Here is a 21,516-nt window from a genome sequence, read left to right as displayed (position 1 = left end):
TCGGAGTGACTCCTCGGTCCGGCGAAGTGAGGGCCCGTTCTTACTCGCGCTTGTGCTGAGTCTCACTCCGTTTTTTTTAACAGTGTACATGCTAAATTTCTTTGAAACAAATGCCTTCCAGGAGATTGCACTTTTATGATGCAGTGCATTGTTTTTCTGTCAATCTTTCAATAAATTTTAAGGTAGATTTTCAAGAACTTGATGATGTGATTTTGCTGCTAAATCTCTGTTAATAGCTGATCTAATGCGGAAAAATCAGTTGAATCACAGAGTGCTAGTAGCTTTCATTTTTCCATGAGGATCCCAGCAAACCAAGCACTTCGTAAAGAAGTTCTAGAAAAAAAGAATAAAAAAACAGGCATTAGTGATTATTTCCTCATTGAACAAATAATTTTAAGGAATTGCAAAATAGCTTCCATCGTTTGAAATGTTTACACCTTGGCATGTTGGATACAGAATGAAGTGAGTGACCAAAAAAAATTACATCCATAACATTGAGAACTACAGATAGAGGGCATACATGAGGCAAAAATAAGTGACTGCTGGATTTTTAAGTCATGCTAAATAAAGAATAAATTTGTTGTTAAGTATGATAGGTAAATTTCTGTATTTGAATTTCTTCTTGCGTTTCTATTTTTAATATTCAATTCATTTTCCTAAATGAAAGTCCCGTCACAGAGATTTCCTACTTAAAATAATTGAAACCTAATGTTTGACAATTAACTGATAAGTACCACTGGTAAGCATAGTGAAAATTGAGAGCCCAACCTCAGCTTCTAGGAGCAATCCCTTCAGCTTTTTATGATCTTATCTGTGACTTAGTCAATATTTAAACCATGTAATTTATTGTCAGGAAAATCTCATTGTATCTACTACAATTGGATTCATGTAAACCTACATTTACTCAATCACACTCGAAGTATTTCGACAGTGTGAGTCGGCAATCACATAACTCGGTTTGCGACATCGCAGACTTCCTGTCATACTTTATTTTTTAAAAAGAACACTAGTCTAAGGCAATTCTTTAAAACTGCCGAGATTTTTCTTCTCAGTGGGAAGAAAATTCAGCATAAACTTCAAGGAATGATGTCCATTTGTTCTCCTTTCAAAAAATATCATAGAGCCGGAGATTTCCAGACACCGCAAACAAGATATGTGATTGCGGACTTACACCGTCGATTTGCGCTACTGAGCATTTTCAGGAACTTAATGAGAGATTCATTGATTGGAGGAGGGGTAGGGCATGAGCGTAGCAGTAGAGGTGATAGAGTTAGGGAGTGAGGGTTCAGGAAATTCACTCCAGATAATCTATAATTGAACCCAAAATTCGCAGATGGGCATTTTCCACACAATATTCATAATCATTTGAGGCTGAACGTTTGACAAAATTGGTAAATCACCAGGCTATGGTGCGATGTGCCACAGATCTGCGCATCACGCTCAAGATCACCATAGTAATCTGGAAAATGCACTACAGTGTGTGCACCATGCATCAGGTATGATCACAAATTTCAAGTCTCTTTCATCTAGGTGAAATCTGCCACAGGCTGGTTAAAGTACTACTTTATGTTTACTGCCAACTGATTTTTAACTGTTATAAAAATAACTACCATCTATACTTAAAAATCAATGTATGGTCAACTTTAGGTTGGACTTCTATGCAGGTTGTACCAGCCATTACGCAGTTTCAAGCTTGCAAAAATGCGTTTGAGCATGTGTTGGTGCAGCCTCAGGCATTCTTTTTGGATTTCTGTTGAGGACTATTGTGGCATCAAGATGTATGCCACATTGCACCATAGCCTGTACAATTCCAGGGCTTGCAATAAGTTACAGAATCAGAACACTGTATCATCTAGTGGGGATCATGGTCTTTGCACTGCGCATAGGTACTTCGACTACTGCCGGAGGGAGTATCTACTTACAATGTGCAAAACATCAGATTCCTATTATTATGTTCATGTTGAACTTGAGATACTTGATTAAAAGGAATACTTGCTTACCATCAGAAACTGCATGAAATGCCCGTCTTTTCAGAAGAATTTCGAATTGTCGTTGCGAAACTAGTTGCAGTTTCTAAGTGCACTTATCGATTCTTTCATAAGAATGAAGAAGCTTAGATTTCCTTCAAAGTGGGTATAAAATAAGGACCATAAACGAGGAAGAGATGAAAAATTGATTTTAAATTATCACAACAAAAAAGTAATGCCCAGATAATTATAAACACTGAGTTTCGGGCCAGCCAGCATGAAGTTAGTATTTAGTAAGCTACGAGCTACGAGCAAACGCAGAGAGTTTTAGGTTATGTTGATGTTTTCTCGTTTCGCTGTTGCCATATGGTAATTCCTTTAAAAGCTCTTTGAGAGGTAATAAGTCAACTTTAGACATAATTAATGTAAATTTAACTTTATTACTGACATGTCTTACTGTAATCGCAGTAAGTACATGCCATTTGTGTTGAAATTACAAAATCTATCTGTAGCCCATTACCTCCAATTTGGCTCCACTGTTATTTTTGCTTTCCCAACCTTCCAAATCAGATGTGCACCATACGATTTGCCGAGCTCATCAGCTCATCATTTAATTCTACAAAGAAACAACAAGTTATTGCCAAAAATCTTCAGCTTATTAATAAAAATCGATCTTAGTAAGCCCTTAGCCGTAGATAGAGTGAAAATTTAGAGATTCAATGGATGTAATATTTTAATGAGGTTGGCTACACTGAGATCGCGGGGATTTTTTTAGCGGGAAATCCTCTGATACTTAAATTCTCGCAATGAACATTTTCAATTTTATCTGACGAACGGGGGTGTTTTAATCGTTTAAAAGCCCATCCGGGTCGACGAATATGCACTATTTTTCACGAGGAATCGGAAAAAAAACACTTTTAAAGACGACAAATCATTAGTAAGGAAGAAAAAACAAGCCGGGCGCAAAAAATTTACGCATCTGAACACAGCTTGCTTTCTTTAGTTCTTATTCAGCATTTATTTGGTGATGCGGATTTTTATTTTTTGGTGCACGTGTTTTTTTTTTGGAGGGGGTGGGAGGGGGTTAACATTAAAAAAAAAACCCAAATACAGTGTATTTCCGTATAGTTCATTGCACTAAGGGAGAATTCTTATTGAAGAAAAATGAGTCACGGTGCTGGGGGGGGGGGGGGGGGGGTCAGCATTTTCAAATATCGTTTTTTCGGTCCATATGGTTAGAATTGGCATAAAAGGGGCTTATTGCGCATACTGGAAGATCAAATCTGTCTAACATCATTTCAAAATGGCGGCCGATTAAAGTTTTGAAACTATCCAGTTTCAAGGACAGACATTCTCAATTTATTACGTTTAGTATGAGAATTTCCGGGATCTTTGAAATTATTTTTATTTTTTTGAGGGGGGGGGATATATATCGATCATTTCCCGCACTACTCGCTATCCCCCCCCCCCCCCCCATCGGAAGGGGAATATTTTTGAAATTTTAACTCTATTTGAGCGCATCTCTATAGGTATCCGTGGCGCTAATCTTCCTACAATTTTTACACCAAGTTACCCAATTTTATGCATTTACAGGTTAAAATACTTTCAAATTGTTGCATTTAACAAGTTATTCGTGCATCAAAGAAGGTGTTTTTACACCATCCAGAATTTCTGGGGGGGGGGGGGGCGGCAAATGAGACTATTTCAAATTCTGGGGGGGGGCCCCCCTTCGCACGCCTCTGTTACAGAGATTTTGGACTTAATCGATGCGATGTATCGCATGATCGCATGCCAGTTCGACCACGTCAGAGAGCTTGACAAATCACTTTAAAGGCTAGGACGAAAAGGCAAATACAGGTCAGCCTTCAATAATTGGACTGTACTACTAGACAAACAATTATAACTTCCTTGGCTCATTCGAACATGAGAACAACCTATGTGGTATCAGTTTCCCTTTGTAGATAAGTGCTTTCACGATCTCGTTAAGCGTGTCTAGCGCCTCTATCGGTGAAATCTAGAAACTCTTCTCATCAACTTGGCAGCCTCGCTACAGCAGATGTTTACAAATCAATCCTGTTATTAATTTTAGGTTATTTCATTTCACTTCTCGTCTAATTTCTAATTCTGAAAGTATTTTTTCCTACTTTTTCTCGGCTGAAATTGGTTTCAAGTCTTCAAAATTGTTTGTAAAATCAGAAAATTATTTTCGTCATAATTCGGCGAAGTCAGTAAGGTGAAGTTCTTAATAAATGCAAGCATGTGTTTTTGCCACCCTGCAATGAATGAATGGTAAGCTCTTTAGTCGCTCAGTCGCTCTTACAGCGTAAATAAATAATATTGCTCTGCCCCCCACAAATCAGTGATATATTTGGTTGTCTTCCTCTTCGATTCATCATCTCATTGTTTTGAGTTTTCTTTGGATATCTTGTATCTCTAAACTTTGATACTTCCCTTCTATTGTTCGACATGGATAGGACATATTTGCATGTATTAGCCAAAAAAAATTGAAACCCTTCAAAGGCCCTAATACTTATAGCCTTTGGATAACAGGTTTAGGTTGAGACTTTCACTCTAGGGGCTTCACAGCTAAACCATGGGAACATTTCACTGGCTGGTGAACAACAAGATGAGCCATTGTTGGACCCTTCAGCTAAAAATGTCTTTGTCAGGCCTTGAACTGTTTGATGCATTACTGAACAGCCAAGAGGAAAGTAAGGTGAGCGTTGCTGGAAACCTATACTCAGAAAGAACAAATCCGTGTAGCTTAAGGTTTTCCATTTCTTGTGAACCAGATATCAAATCTATCATCATGATTGCCATTGATGGATGATGTTGACTATTACGATCTTTTGCCCCTTCCTCTTGGATTAGTTTGGTCGCAGATCTAAAAATTACTGATTACACCATCGCCCCATATAAGTTAAAACTCTCAGTTTGTAAGGTTCATTCCATGCGAAAGCAGCGAGAGGTTATGCATGACCCACTCAGAAATTGCTGATACTTTGAATAAGTGTTCTTCTGGGCTAACAGAGACCTAAAATATTTTGTCCCCGTTTTTCAAGTCACATACTATCAACTGCTACAGGAACTCCTTTAAAATCTGTCAAAAGGGAAAGAATACTCCTAGCGGTAAATAAAATATATCTCTCAAAGGGCTTATTAAAGGTAATTTGGCATGTAGTTTGGAAATGGTGGAAACCTCAAACTACACTGATTCCTTCCTGAGTAGGTTTATATCATCAATTTACTTTCACCTTGGATTTTTCAAGTCACATACTCAGCCACAGCACCTTCAAAATCTGTCAAAAGGGCAAAAATAGTCCTAGGGATCAATAAAATTTCTCTTAAAGGGATTACTTAACCAATGCAATTTGGCATGTAGTTCTGATAGCTAAGCTGGGCTGCAGGCTCCTTCCAAGTGAGATGTTAGTTCTGCCTTTAGTCAGTATGTGATTTGAAAACTTAAAAGAGAGAGAGAAAAAAATTGACCCAATTTTGAAAGATGAGATTCTGGCTCTTAAATTGCTCGATGTTTACCAATTTTGAACACAGTGTAAAATATTGGATAATAGTTAAACACTAGATTTTAATTTATCTTAAGTAGGAAATCTGAAACTGGATTTTCATTTTGAAAAAAAGATGAAAAGTTTTTGAAGTAAGAAAGAAAAAAAAAACTAAAAGAAAAGAGGCGAAGAAACTTCCAGGAATAATTGAAATTCATCACAATAAAGACAAAAAACTTAGGTAGTTTTTTTTTTCTTTTTTTTTTAAATTCAGACAAACCTCCAGAAAGCCACTAAAACACTTTTCGGCTCATGCCCACCCACAAGTCTCCTTCTTTCCGGACTCACTAAAAATCTACATCTAACATGTTCGACATACCAAACTATGGAGGGTCTTTTGTCAGTTCTTGAAATTTTTTGTTCAACGAGAACAAAGTCATTAATGCCTGTTATGTATTATTTTTTTTTTAGAATTCATCCACCCTGCGCCTGCTTTCCTGGAGTCCAACCTGGTAAAATAAAAGCTACTAGCACTCTGTGATTTGACTGTTTTTTTCTTTATATGATCAGTCATTAACAGAGATTTAGCAGCAGAATCCCATCATCGAGATCTTGATAAAAGATCCTTAAAAATGCTTGAAACAGCAGAAGCGCTGTCTAAGATTTTTATCTCTTTACTTTCAAAAAGTAAAAAGGCTAGTTTAAAATTTCAATGAGTATATTGACTCCTTTATGAATAAGAAGGGAGGACATTGGAAGTGTTGAGAATTTTGTGAATTCCGGTACTTTAAGTGTTTTACGATATCGGATGATTGAAATTTAAAGATCTTACCTTTGTCGGAGAGCTCGATGCATTCCGTGGTGAGTTTTCTCATACTTTTCCTTTGTTGCATGCAAGTTTTGCCGTCCACTCATATATTTACAACTAAATGGACTGGACTGCTGAATTGATATTATTTCCTTGCAAAATATACTGATGAGATATCAACCAATTATTAGAGGGAGGGCTGTCAAATGTAACTAGTTAAGTGATAAAAAATGGCATTAGGAATTTTTTGCTGACTGATGTTTTTTTTTTACCAGGTGAGGTTGTCAAAAGTCAATAACATAATCTGCGGGGGACTAAAATTCTACAATTCTTGGTGCGGGGTTTTGAAACAATTTTATTTCATTCCTGCGGGGGATTGCAAAAATTTTGTTTCATTGCCCCGCACCATAAGTTTTATTGCAATGCCCCGCATCTTGCGGAGCAATGAAATTCCAGTTTGTTTCATGGGGCAATAATCTGCGGGGCATTGACACGTAATCAAAGAAAACCGCAAAATCGGACGCGGTATTTTTTGATTTATAGCGTCGTTTCTCGCCAACAAAATTTGACTATCATAAGTTGAATCCGTACGGTTTTAACCGTGAAGTCTGTTTCTTTAAGTTAAAGAAACGTTGTTTTGTTATCTTTTTTGTTTATTTTAACTTAACCATAACAAAATAAAGCATTATCATTTCAAAATAAATGACTTTAAGTTGAATCCGCACGAATTTAACTAAGGAAAAATCAAAAGAAAAGGGAAAAAAGTCGAAAAAAGAAAGAAAGAAAAAAAAAAGTATCCCAAAACCTCTAACGTTTCAGCTTATTTACATGAAATTTGTTACAACTATTTACGACTGCACTAAAAAAAATCGATGAACTGAAGTGTTTTCGCGACGTAAGTGACGATCTGCCCAGAATTAAGACTCTTACTGAAACTGAGGCATCGGAGTCTTCTACCAAAGGAAAAATCATGGACTGGAATCAATGGTCTTCAACCAAACTGAGGCTTAACGGGATGTGAAATCCTGAGGCCCTCGGGTCAGGAGTAAGACCCGTGGCCGCAAGTGCGACTTGACGGGAAAAGAAACATCGCGATCTTGATCGAAAGTGAATAGACCGCCGAATAGTGAGTCTTCTTACTGGTTGTGAAACACTGAAAATAAACTTTTGACCGGAAGTGATACATCGGAATTCCTTTCCGCGAAAGGGAATAGATCGGCTAACAGTGAATTCTCGACCAGAGGTGAGATTCCGTTAACCTCGGACGGAAGCGGAGACCTGAAACCGGAAATCGAGCCTACCGAAAGTGAATAAAGCGACTGAACGTGAATTTCCGACCAGAGTTGAGACTCAGTTAACCTCGGACGGAAATGATACCTCAAACCGGAAACTAGCCCCTTAACCGGAAGTGAATAAATCGACTGAACGTGATATTCCGACCAGAGTTGAGACTCAGTTAACTTCGGACGGAAATGAGACCTCAAACCGGAAACTAGCCCCTTATCCGGAAGTGAAATATCGAGATTTCTTTCCGAAAGTGATTAGATCGACTAACCGTGAATTCTCGACCAGAGGTGCGGTTCCGTTAACATCGGACGGAAATGGGACCTCAAACCGGAAACTAGCATCTTAACCGGAAGTGACACCTAAAAGTGGAAGTGCGTGTCCGCTTAAGAAATGGAGACTCAGACCAGAGGTGAGACTCTTAATCTCTGACTAAAAATACTCAACCGGAAGTGAATAAATCGACTGAACGTGAATTCCCGACCAAAGGTGAGACTCAGTTAACTTGGGACGGAAATGGGACCTCAAACCGGAAACTAGCCCGTCAACCGGAAGTGAATAGATCGCCTGAACGTGAATACTCGACCAGAGGTAATACTCCGCTACCTTCGGACGGAAGTGACACCGCGAAGCGGAAGTGCGCGTCCGCTCAAGAAATGGAGAACCAACTGGAGGTGCCGGGGAAGAGCTTGAAGGGCAGGCTGAAGGGGAAGCTGTGGAGGGACGACGACTCGTCGGACCGCGAAGGGATGCTCCGGCGGCAGGGGCTCCGGAAGTCGGCGAGCCCGTGCGGCTCCGAGTCGGAGTCGTCGCGGCTGTCGTCGGGCGACGAGGCCGAGCCCAGCGACGAGGACCACGGGCGTCGCGGCGCCGCCACGAAGCCCTCGTCCGAGTGCGAGGACGCCCCCGCCAAACAGACGCCGCCGCCCGACGCCGAGGGCATCTTCGAGAAGCTCGGCAACCGCCTCAAGGAGAGCGGCGACAAGATGCACAAGGTGAGTTTCATACATGAGCTATCCTCGAAAAGGGGTTTAAGGGTTTGTGGCATTCAAGGTAACACTCAAAGACATAAAGACGGAGTGCTCGTATCTAAAAGCACGAGGGAAAAGTGAAGCCTGGTTTGGTGCTGGGTGTTTGTGTGAGTGTGTAAATGAGCGCGGGAATCCATGGCGGCAAACGGAAAGAGCCTCGCCAAGTTTAGCCCCTTTTTTTTATACCCGAGTTGGTCAATCGGACAGTGCTCAAATAAAAGCCTATGGTAAGGCAAACTTCCATGCCAAGTTTCAACTTGAAGTGACCCCTCGTTTAGGCTGTACAGCGTTGCCAATTTTCAATTTTTTGCGCTGTACTCAAGGAATACTGGATTCATCATGGTTGAACGGACTAGTATACCCGAGTTGGTCAACGGGACAAGGCTCCAACGACAGCTTATGGTAAGGCAAACTTCCAGGAAAAGTTTCAACTTGAAGTGAAACCTCGTTTAGGCTGTACAGCGTCGCCAATTTTCCATTTTTATGTGCTAAAATCAAGGAATTCGGGACTAATAGTCCAGTGCATCATAATTAAACAGACTAGTGCATCGGTCCACGAGCTGAATACTACAGTGAGATCAAATAGAAGCGCAACTAAAGGCCATCGTGAACTTTTCGAAGCAGTGTTGCCAATGTATTATTAATTTTTTAACATAAAATTAGGGTTTTTTCGAGATTTTTGACGCCGCACAGCCTGAACGAGGTTTCACTTCAAAGTGAAACTTTGTATGGAAGTTTGCCTTATCATAAGGTTTCTTTTGAGCCTTGTCCCGTCGACCAACTCGGGTATACTAGTCTGTTCAACCATGATGAATCCAGTATTCCTTGAGTATGGCGCATAAAAATGAAAAATTGGCAACGCTGTACAGCCTAAACGAGGTTTCACTTCAAGTTGAAACTTTGTATGGAAGTTTGCCTTATCATAATGTTTCTTTTGAGCCTTGTCCCGTTGACCAACTCGGGTATACTAGTCTGTTCAACCATGATGAATCCAGTATTCCTTGAGTATGGCGCATAAAAATGAAAAATTGGCAACGCTGTACAGCCTAAACGAGGTTTCACTTCAAGTTGAAACTTTGTATGGAAGTTTGCCTTATCATAAGGTTTCTTTTGAGCCTTGTCCCGTTGACCAACTCGGGTATACTAGTCTGTTCAACCATGATGAATCCAGTATTCCTTGAGTATAGCGTATAAAAATGAAAAATTGGCAACGCTGTACAGCCTAAACGAGGTTTCACTTCAAGTTTAAACTTTTCCTGGAAGTTTGTCTTACCATAGGCTTTCATTTGAGCACTGTCCGGTTGACCTACTCGGGTATAAAAAAAGGGGCTAAAAAAGGTTTTTGCTTCCTGCTGAGATGCGGCAAACGACAAGCAACGTACACCACGGAGTGTCACCTCTCAACTATCGTAACGTAAACACCGCGCTTTTGAAATTGATTTCCTCTTATCACTACTATTGTATTTTTTAATGTAAATCATTGTACATTCTACATATTGTTTCTTTATCTACATGAGCTACGTCCTTTGAATTTTTGTGAAGCTTCTGTTTGTGTCAAAACAGAATGCTTCCAAGGATGCAAGAAGTATCAGTGTATGAATGTGAATCTTAGCCAGCAAGATCATAGTACCCTTGCCATGTAATGAACGCTGATAGATCTCACTCACTCACTGTCATTGACCAATACCCCCTAGACTGACCTGGTCAGTCTAGGGGGTATTGCATTGACATCTCCTTCCTTTCTCTTCTGTTACACTACTATTACATACTTTACATTTTGCAATGTTATCCAAATATCATGATTTGGCCCTGGTTATGATGGCCAGATTAGTTCCACTTTTCTTACCATTTCATTCATGTTGCTCAATACCTGATAAAGTTTGAATTGAGAGCAGCGAATACCGATGCTTTCCTAATAAGCAAACTGGATTTGCAACCAGCAAATACTTAATTGATCAAGCAATATTGATGCTGAACTGCTGACAGGATCTCCATATCATTAGACTTGATGTTGTGATTCAATTTTGACTCATGTGCCTTAAATTCCTAGAAATTTGTGAGCATAATATCGCATTATCATCATTTGAACGAATACTCTGACAAAAATGCAACAAAGTGCGTTACTAATAGTAGGAACATGTGAATACAAAACGCCAAGGTGTTAAGAGAGATACATTTATTTATTAGATTATAGCTGAAGCTTTTCGATCCTTGCGATCTTTAGGTATCAAGGCTAAAGGTGCATTAAGGAAAATATGACTTTGGAGTAGTTTGGCATTAAACAAGAGCCTTAAATTTTTCTCTGTCAAAATATTTTGAACGTTGCAAAAAATCCTCAAACTTGGTCCTCATTATTATGGAGGAATAAGACTTTGAATCTCTTTCCTATGGTTCAAGTTTGGTGCATCTACGTTACCTAAATACTTCGTCCATGTGCACTTGTGTCCGGCAGAAAAGGACCTAAACTTTTAATTGTACAGTGGGCGCCGCTTATTGTGGTCAACTTGGGCCGGGCCACTTTGATCACATTAAACGGCTGATTATAAAAAGCGAAAAAAAAAAAGTGAAGTTACTCACGATGATTTTGTCCCGACTGTTGACCGTCCCTTGTTCAGCACGCCTTCGTTTTCTCTTAAGAACACCCGCACACTCACGCACTAAATTTAAAAGCCGTAATAATTTTTTTAAAAGCCGTAAAAATTAAAAAGTACATAGTAAAAAGATAAAAACTCAATGTTTTAAAACAATCATTTAAAGAAAGAGTCAATAGTAGCTTGTTTTGTATTGTCTCGTAACAAAGCATTCACGAATGATTCATACTGATACTGAACTTCGAAGTTTTCAGCCAACGATTGAACGCCGCGTCTTAAAGTGGCCAAAGCATTGCGCATTTCTCTGTTAGATGGTGGTGGTAGTGGAGGCTCTTTTTCATCGGTGTCTGAGATCTGCTCCTCCTCCTCATGTTTTTGGAGAATTTGGACGCATATATCTTCCTCAGTAGGCACTGAACAAATTTTCTCGGTTTCTTCGAGAGCAAAAAGTTCTTCAAAGTCGTCAGTTGTGGGCACAGAAGGGGCGTCTATTTCAATGGGCGTTTTGCAGAAGCCAGCCTTTCTAAAGCAGTTACGAATTGTTTTTTCGCTTGTTTTATCCCAAGCCTCCCTGATTTGGTGAATAGAATCTAGAAGATCGGTTTTTTTTGCTATTGCAGCAGATGAAAACTCCGCAAGATCTCCGTCTAATTCGTCTATTATTCTTTCGCGCATTTCGTGTCTATAGTAAGACTTGAAAGCTTTGATAATTCCCTGATCGCAAGGCTGTATCAGGGATGTGGTGTTCGCGGGTAAAAATTGAACTTTTATGTGTTTCAGAGGAAGGGCTCCAACATTGTGTGCTGTGCAGTTATCGATAAGCAGGAGTATGTTTCGGTCTAAGGATTCATCCCAATCAGTTAACCACTTACTAAACAGATCTTTAGTCATCCAAGCCTTAGCAGAGGAGGTGTAATCAGCTGGCAATTTCTTGACGTTTTTTAAACAACGTGGCATTTTGCTTTTACCGATCACTAGCAGACGCTTCTTTTCACCGGTCATGCTAACGCAACAAAGAATCGTTATTCTGTCTTTGCATGATTTGCTTCCTTTTGCTGTTTCATTTTTTAACACGTACGTATGCTCCGGTAAAGCTCTGAAATAGAGCGCAGTTTCATCTGCATTATAAACATCACTTGGTGCGTACTCAGACAATATTCTGGGCCACTCCTCAGTCAAAAAATTTCCCGCTGCAGTAGAGTCTGCGTCACGTGCCTCCCCGTGCGGTTTTTTAAACTCAATGCCTTCTCTCTTCAACCAACGATTAAACCAACCATCCGTTGCGACAAAACCTTCAATTCCCAGTCTTTTAGCTAAAGACTCGGCTTTTTGGCGCATGATAGGACCGTTTACACGAGCATCTTTCTCGCGCACTTGCACAAACCACTCTTTTAATGCTTGTTCAACTTGCACATTTTTACCGTGCCGCACACGTTTACGCGCACTTCCTTCATTTTTTTCCACCGGCTTCTTCTCGATTTCATACCGATTCTTTACGAGTTTACACAAAGTAGACTGCGGTATTTGTAACTTCTGCGCAGCATCCCGCTGATTTTTATTCAAAAGTTTGTCGTAATCCTGTAGAATTTGTTTCTTTTCTGCCGTGGTTAAGTCTCTTCGACGTTTCCTTGAGTCCGCCTCCATAGCTTCAGTCAAAAAATAAAACTTTAAAAACGGCAATAAAACTTTAAAATGGGGAAACACTGAACTGTACGGACGCGATGCGAGTCTAATAACCGCGCGGAAGGCACTGATTAGGTGTGTCTGTCAACAAAAATAAGCTCTCACACCAGGTAAGTGCTGATAAGGCTCCGGATTCCCGATCACAATATGCGGCCGGCGAACACAATACGCGGCGGATTTCGTGTGGAATTGGATGTTGCCGGTCCGTTCCGCGAGAAATGATTCCATTATGCGGCCGATTCTATTAACCACGTTTCTAATAAGCGGCGCCCACTGTACCTATATTCATGGTCATTCCATCAAATACCTGTGGGTCATTTTTATTTGAAGAAAAAGCTTCTGGCCTTGGCCATTTGATGACTTGATTTGGTCAAGAATGCCTAGACGTCTTTCAAAGGGAGACTGTCGATCATATTCAAAAAAAGCAGAGATGCCCTGCTTTTATTTTTTTCTGAGAGTAAGTCAAATCTCATTTGGTTTGTAATTTTTCCCCAATTGCAGAAACAGTAGGAAACTGATCAGCAGCATCATAAAAAAAATTTAAAGCCTTATGTGTCACTTTTCTTACGGGAGGTCAAAGAAATAAAATGATATATTACGTAAGCTTTTTTCAATGATGCCCATACACAGAGGGAAAATGTGTCATTGGTGTTATTCACGAGATTATCTGTTTAGTTCCCAAATTTTTACAATCACTGGGGACGGGTCAGAGTTTACTAATTGGATGAAACTCATTTTCCTCCCGAAGAGAAAATTGTGGATAGTAAAACAATTTTTGGCTGTAAAGAAATTTCTGGGCGAGATAAAGTTTGGCTTACAGTATCCAAGATTATTTGCTTTAACGCAGGGAAGAAAATTCAACATTTTTGTATACAATTATGATGTATTAAAGTCAAAAACTTGTGAACACACTTGCAGCATAGAATAATAAATGCTAGTTATTATTCTATGCTTGCAGCATCAATTTGACCTCTCATATTTAATTGAGGGTGGCTGAATCCTGTACTGATGATTACTGAGTGAGTTGTAGGTGAATCAGTATCAAGAATTGCTGGTTGAATCTTTGGCTCATAAAAAAATGTCTCTCATCAAAACATATAGATCGTGAATATTACTTAGGGCCCAAGAAGGCGAACCTCCAGTGACAAACTCCTACCGAGAAACAAGAATGAGCAAAAATTTATTCATTGAGGATTGTTGAGTTGAAGTGACAGGTATTTTGTAGATGCAATTAAAAGATTTAAGTTTCTATCTGAAGAATCCGATGATTCAATTCCTCAATTTTTAACCACTCATCAAACAGCATGATATAAATTCAAGTACTATGCAGTTTGAGAGTAAAGAACAAAAAATTGATTGATACTGTTCGGCTGTAAAAGAAACACGATGTGATAAATAGGGATACAACTTTTACATACCGGGTGTCCATAAAGTAACTGAAAAGTGGGTATAATTTTTGAACAAAAAAAGATAGAAGATCGCGGTTTGTGGCATTCTTCATCATTCAAAAGGGGAAATTTTTCGATGGAGGGCTTTTCCCGGTGGACCCCCCTGGGGGGCCCCAGGGGGGGGCAACTTCAAAAATTCAAATAGCAACCCCCATTTTTTTAGACATGGTTAAAAAGAACTTAAAAGGACAAGAAAAATGGCGCAAATAAAATTAAAATCGGTTATTTCGTTCAAAAGTTACAGCCGGTCAAAGTTTTAAATTGACCACTTTTCAAAAAATCGCCGATGAGCTCCAAATTATCGGAAAAACAAAAACAAACCAGGAATGAAAAGTTTGAAAAGTGCTTTTTAGGAAGAGAAAAAACAACTGACGTTGTCACAAGTCTGGATGGCACTGTTTCAAAATAAAATTTCGGAAAATTCAACATGGCGGCAAATTTGAGGAAACGCAAAAAATGAAAATTCCAGAAACTGTTATCTTTCAAATACCCTCTAGTTTAAGGAAATCAAAGGTATCAACTTTTATTCCTTTATTTGGCCAAGTAAGAGCAATAATTTGCTGACTTAAAAGTTGTCAAGCGGGGCGCCTTCAATTGTTGGAATATGCGACATCACAGGATTAAGTGTGCTGTCGAAAAATGAAGCCGATGTGAAAATGCGCTTCTCCTTTGGGATGGCTCTATCTTATTGACAATCTCAAGTTGAGATTGTCAATAAGATAATCTCAATTCAGATGATAATCAGGAGTAGAACGGCGTCTTCGAAATTGGAAGCGTAGCAGATATCCTCCTTGCCAAATTGGAGTGCCAGGAGTTAGAGAATTAAAATTATTCTTGGATTTTTAATTTTCAGAGAGAGAAATGTCAAAAATGTCCACCGCCCCTACCCCACCAGGATAGATCATGTTTTTTTGGCTCGCCAAGTTTGTGGGTAAAAATTGCTAAATTTTACTTTTCTTCTTTTTTCTCGTTAAATTTGAGGAGGAGGACCTTAAAAATTTCTAAAGCATCCCAAAGGAGAAGCGCATTTTCACATCGGCTTCATTTTTCGACGGCACACTTAATCCTGTGATGTCGCATACTCCAACAATTGAAGGCGCCCCGCTTGACAACTTTTAAGTCAGCAAATTATTGCTCTTACTTGGCCAAATAAAGGAATAAAAGTTGATACCTTTGATTTCCTTAAACTAGAGGGTATTTGAAAGATAACAGTTTCTGGAATTTTCATTTTTTGCGTTTCCTCAAATTTGCCGCCATGTTGAATTTTCCGAAATTTTATTTTGAAACAGTGCCATCCAGACTTGTGACAACGTCAGTTGTTTTTTCTCTTCCTAAAAAGCACTTTTCAAACTTTTCATTCCTGGTTTGTTTTTGTTTTTCCGATAATTTGGAGCTCATCGGCGATTTTTTGAAAAGTGGTCAATTTAAAACTTTGACCGGCTGTAACTTTTGAACGAAATAACCGATTTTAATTTTATTTGCGCCATTTTTCTTGTCCTTTTAAGTTCTTTTTAACCATGTCTAAAAAAATGGGGGTTGCCATTTGAATTTTTGAAGTTGCCTCCCCCCCCCCTGGGGCCCCCAGGGGGGTCCACCGGGAAAAGCCCCCCATCGAAAAATTTCCCTTTTTGAATGATGAAGAATGCCACAAACCGCGATCTTCTATCTTTTTTTGTTCAAAAATTATACCCACTTTTCAGTTACTTTATGGACACCCGGTAGACTTTCCTCGTTTTAAATTTTAGACGATGGAACTATGAAAGTGACACGAAAATTAGAGAACCTGGATCGACTGAATAGCTTTGGATATGAATTTCTAGTACCGAACTGAGCTTGCTTCGAAAAAGTAAATTATTTCATGAAATTTTAGGATTCTTACGTCGTCCCAGCAGTTCACTAGTGTTATCAGCATATCAGTCCTTATCTCTGTTATCAAAACTGTGTTTATAACCTCAAAAGCAGCTTCGCAACGGTTTGTGGTTAGTGCAGAAATTTGAAGGTTTTTCGGTGAAACTCGTTTGCCGCATCTCGGCAGGGAGGGTCGTCTGCTAAAAAACACCACTTTTTGGCGAGGCTCTTTGATTTGAACTTGTCCTCTTGATTTTTCCACATTTCTTCTTCGAAACGTATTTTAAATGCCTAAAACGAATATATTAAGAAAGTTGGGACTGCGTCCTACTATGATACACCTACTTTTGCTCGGTAACAGGCAGTAATCTCAGATAAAGTTAGTTTTTCTTCTGCTCATGGTGGTTCTGCCGGTTCAAACAGGCCGTTACAGTCCTAGATGACCGTTACTCCCAAATGAAATTAGTCGCTCGACGACGGACCAAAACTAACCTAAAGTTATAAAAATATGAGTGTGTAAGTGAATTTGAGCAAAAATCAACCTAGAATACTTTGTTTCCGCAATTTTATTTAGTTCCCGCCCTACATTTGAATTTCAAACTTGTCCCGATTTCGCCGCCAATCCTCTAGCCAATCGTAGAGGTGGTTGAAAAGAAGCTTCATTTTTTGCTTTTAGCGCTCCGTCTTTATGTCTTCGGTAACACTAGAGTCCCTTTATACTGAGAGTCAAGACAACACCCTTCATGGAGTCAGAAACGGGAATAAAGATCACAGAAATTGAACGTTTTTCGTAATCTTTGATCGGCCCATTCTCGAATTCCTTTCTTCGTTCCTTCCCTCATTCCGTTTGTTCCTTGCCGAACCTGTAATTCCCCGGTCCATTCCAGATTATAATCTTTGCAATCGGTGTAACTGTAATCTTTATTCCCGTTTGTGACACTGTGAAGGCCTAAAATACGGGAACCAGTTAGACGTGGATTCAAATTGTCTTGACTCTCAGTATAAAGGGACTCTAGGTAACACTATATCGTATCGGTTACCCGGGTGGCTTCTATTAATGGTGTTTAGATTGGGAAAAACGGAAAGATCCGGGACTTACTAGGGAAGAAAGCAGCTTCTGGCATGGCTTCACATCATGGTGTATAGTTAGGGGAAACCGGAAAAATCCGGGACATACTAGGGAATGAAATAGTTACTCTCTTCCTGCAGATATTCAGTGTATATCCGAGAAACTTCAACTTTGTAATTGATCGCTCAATCTGGCTAGTTTCTAAATTAACATCCATCCCAATCTTCTCAAAGAAGGCCCTGATGTCCTCACCCTGCAGGAGAGCAGATAATGGAAAAATCGAGTCATCACCGAGAACAAGTAAATCTTCGGGATCGTTTCCAGTCAGAGTGATGATCATCCAAGAGATTAAAATGAAATTACAAATACTGCCAACAAGCTGCGTGAAATAAGTGCCGCTAGCGATGCCATTGTGTTTGCGGAATCTCTTTCCTGTTGCGGTACGGATCGGGGTATTGATCATGTAAGATTTCGTGAACTCAAAAAGGTTCAATAATCGCTGTGCGCTCGGAATAGAGCCGTCATCATATCTGCTAGGATCTAAATTCTCTAAGAGTATGTCGTATGCTCACAAGGTGAGTCTCGTACCGAGTTATCCTCGAAACGGGGTGTTTTAAAGGGTTTGTGGCATGCAAGGTAACGCTTTATCGTATCGGTTGCCCGGGTGGTTTCTAAAAATGGTGTTTACGTCGGGAAAAACGGAAAGATCCGGGACGCTATATCGTATCGGTTACCCGGGTGGTTTCTAAAAGTGGTGTTTACGTTGGGAAGAACGGAAAGATCCGGAACGCTACATTGTATCGGTTACCCGGGTGGTTTCTGAAAGTGGTGTTTACGTCGGGAAAAACGGAAGATCCGGGACTTACTAAGGAATGAAACTGGTATGGCTTCACATCATGGCGTATAGTTAGGGGAAACCGGAAAAATCCGGGACATACTAGGGAATAAAATAGTTACTCTCTTCCTGCAGGTATGTACCTAATCTAGTGAGACACTCTTCATTTAGCTTACCCTTACTGTCATAGTAATTGAAACAGCTACTGGTATGGCTTCAAATCATGGTGTGTAGATCGGGAAAAACGGTAAGATCCGGACGTACTACGGAATGAAACAGCTATTGGCATGACTTCAAATACTTCCTTCTCGCAGATACTTCAGTAATCTAGCGAGACACTCTTCATTTGGCTTACCCCCACTGTCAAAGTAATTTGAGCAGCTACTGGTATGGCTTCGAATCCTGGTGATTAGATTGGGGAAAACTGAAAAATCCGGGAATTACTGGGGAATAAAATAGCTAATGGTATGGCTTCAAATCATGGTGTTAGGACCAGGAAAAACCGGAGAAATCCAGGACTTACTATGGAAAGGATGCTTTTATTATTATTTCTTAACGTATGGGTTACAATGAACATTTCCTTTTCAACACAGCACCTAAAGTAGAAGTACTTCTGCAGTAATTTTTGCTTTTTTGTAGCCAACGTAAGTGTAATTGATGTAGTTCAAATATATTTTTCCGAGAACGCATGGTCCTCAATGGATGATTGTTCCAATGGGAAACAAATTCTTTAAATGACTCTTGAATCCGTGGCACGCACAGCGTACACATAGGACAAACATAGTTTATCCTAAAAACTGTTAGTGTCTTAACAGTCTTATTCCTCCTTAAGAGGAAAGAAGATATCTTGGTAGAGAGACACCTCTTGATAGTTCACATCCCGCCGCAAACGTTCTACGCTGATGTTATAAACAGACACGGAGAAAAAAACTTCGTGCATTTGACCAGAATTTGAGGTCATATGGATCTCTGAAGTTTTCTGATCACGCATCCGAAAACTTGAGGTCGAGCTGCCGATAAGTTCGGGTCAAAAATCGAGGCACTTCGGTATGGACTGGAGTACTTTAGATGTCTGACCCGAACCCTTCGGTATATCTCAGATGTCTTACCCGAATTTCGAAAGCTGGAACTCAAGTTTTTAGATACTTGATCCGAAAACTTCAGAGATCCATATTACCTCATATTCGGGTCCCACGCACGAAGTTTTTTCTCCGTGCGACCTTCCGTATATGAAGGGGCTTGTGTAAGGGGAGTGCTGTTCCATGAAGTCGCGCACCCTTACATTTTCAACCCCTCTGTCTCCCCGGACTCTTCTCGGCAAACCAGGAACAGCAATCCCTCTTTTGAAAATGTAAGAACCGTGCCAGTAGTGACGTTATCTGCCACGTTAACGTAAATGACTTTACGACTGAATGCGTCAATTAACTCGTGGATGACAATTCCAAAGTGTATCAGCTTGTGAGAAGAGTCCATATGCCCCAGTTATTTGGCTGCCTTCGCTTTATACACACGGCAATTACAATTACTCTTCTTCGGCGCAAAGAAATTCCTACCAGATCAATTTCTCGCAAACAGACTTAAGTATACGTTTAAAATCTTTAACTATCGTTCAGTCCAGAACGTTTTGGAGGTGTTCCTTTAGTTCTTGAGTTGTAAGATCTTGTTCCTAATTACTGGAATTATTGATTATAATGTACAATCTCACCAGAAATGCAAAGTTTCGGTTTCGATTTCACTTTCTTTTCAAGGTCAAGTCGAAAAATTCATCCGAACTTTCCTTTCATTTTCGCCGCATTATCATCCCTCTTTTGTCGTACGAAGAGAGGGAAGAGAAGACTGTGAACGGAACAGGTGCTCGAGTTCAAGTTCAAAACCAACAAAGAAAGTGTAAATCCGCACAATCGAGTCGTTTATTTTTGAAACGACCTATGCGCCGATAACTCGCGATCCCTGGGGACGTCGAGATGAATAAAGAAAGAAGCTCAGCTCGCGAAAGAGTTCAATCCCTTTTTGTACGGACGCGCGTTTCTGTTGAAAGGGAACCAGGATTCCGTTTCTCGAAGGATGAACTCCCATCACTCGAAGACGCGATGAAATCAAAAGTGATGGAGTACGCGGCCGTGCTAAGGAAGAACGCCGTATCAACCTCCAGGCGTTGCCAAATTTCCTTCGATACAAGGTTTATTTTCGAGGGAAGTTATGAATATTTTTCCTTGAAATTTGCAGGAGCTTTCACTGAATAAAAGATCTCGGTGTATTTACGAAGAAAAGGATAAAATTACCAAGAATTCAGGGTTCTATTTGATCCCAGTTTTTTCTTGGTAATACTACCATATTTATGGAATTGGTAAAATTAATTGGTAAAATTAAGAAATCTCGGTAAAATTATTGACTTTCTCGGTAATTTTACCGGACCCCGGTAAAAACGCCAATATTTTTATCGACTGTGGTAGAATTACCGAGATAAAATGGCAAAGTTACCGGGAATTGATTACCAATAAAAGTGGTATTTTTACCGGAATAAAACAGTAAAAATACCGGTTTTTAGGTAAGCTTACCAGTCTGTTTTGGTAAAATTACCAATAATTGATAAAAAAGTAAGATGGTAAAGGTACCAATGGACCTTGGTAAAAACGTTGAGAATTTTTTTTCAGTGTATGTAGGTTAAATCGCGAGCAAAATCATCTGTAAAATTGGAAGAGAAATATTCACAAGTTTACTAGGAAATTCTTGTTTTATCAAAGAAAATTTGGCAACGTATAAAGGCTCATACGGCGTTTCTCCTGAGTACGGCAGTGCGAAGAGGAGTAACCTTCGATCCGCGCCGAGGCCCTCATCAATCAAATCCCCGAGCAATTCGGATTGTAATTCGTCGCTCTGGTTGCTCTAACCCCTGAGACGGGTCAAAAAACCATTCCGATTCTATTAAAATGCTCTCCCATTCGTCAACTGAAGGTTCTTTATTATTATCATTGAGCTTTACGCTCAAGTATCAATTCTCGTCGATTTCACGTTATTACTTTACAATTCGCAAGTAAAAACAATTTTTTACACTTGTTCACTGGAAAAAAACACATTGGATCTAGAGTCCAGACTCTTAAAAACATCGACAAGAAAAAGTACTATCGGATATCTGATATCTATTCTATTGGATTTTTGCCTAGATCGAGAACCAAGCCTCTTGATTTGAGCGGATTTCCTTTTGATTTAAGCTTAAATCTGATTGAATCAAGAGAACTTTTTCTTGTCAATGTTTTCAAGAGTCTGGGCTCTAGATCCAATGTGGTTTTTTTTCCAGTTTACGTCACGGTTTTCTCATATGACTCGTTTTTAAACAATTAAGATGAATTTTGCTGTTTTAGCTATTTCAGTGATATCATCTAAACGATAGAAGACGAATTTTGAGGGGAACCTGATTTCGAAAATTTGACACTTACTGCTCTCTTCGC

At 39.7% G+C, this 21,516-nt stretch overlaps 2 protein-coding genes across 4 annotated transcripts in view; one reads left to right on the top strand and one right to left on the bottom strand.

Moving 5' to 3' along the window:
* Positions 1 to 21,516, top strand: part of Mctp (multiple C2 domain and transmembrane region protein) — a 338,130-nt gene that overhangs the window by 263,954 nt on the left and 52,660 nt on the right. The window lies entirely within an intron of this gene.
* On the bottom strand, positions 11,061 to 13,062 carry LOC140225393 (tigger transposable element-derived protein 6-like). The gene has a single exon (XM_072304155.1). It carries the CDS (start codon positions 12,826 to 12,828, stop codon positions 11,341 to 11,343), a length of 1,488 nt encoding a protein of 495 aa, XP_072160256.1. The 5' UTR covers positions 12,829 to 13,062; the 3' UTR covers positions 11,061 to 11,340.

Source organism: Bemisia tabaci, chromosome 9, assembly GCF_918797505.1.
Source record: "Bemisia tabaci chromosome 9, PGI_BMITA_v3".
Taxonomy (NCBI): Eukaryota; Metazoa; Arthropoda; class Insecta; order Hemiptera; family Aleyrodidae; genus Bemisia; species Bemisia tabaci.
This window is presented reverse-complemented; position numbering and strand designations above follow the sequence as displayed.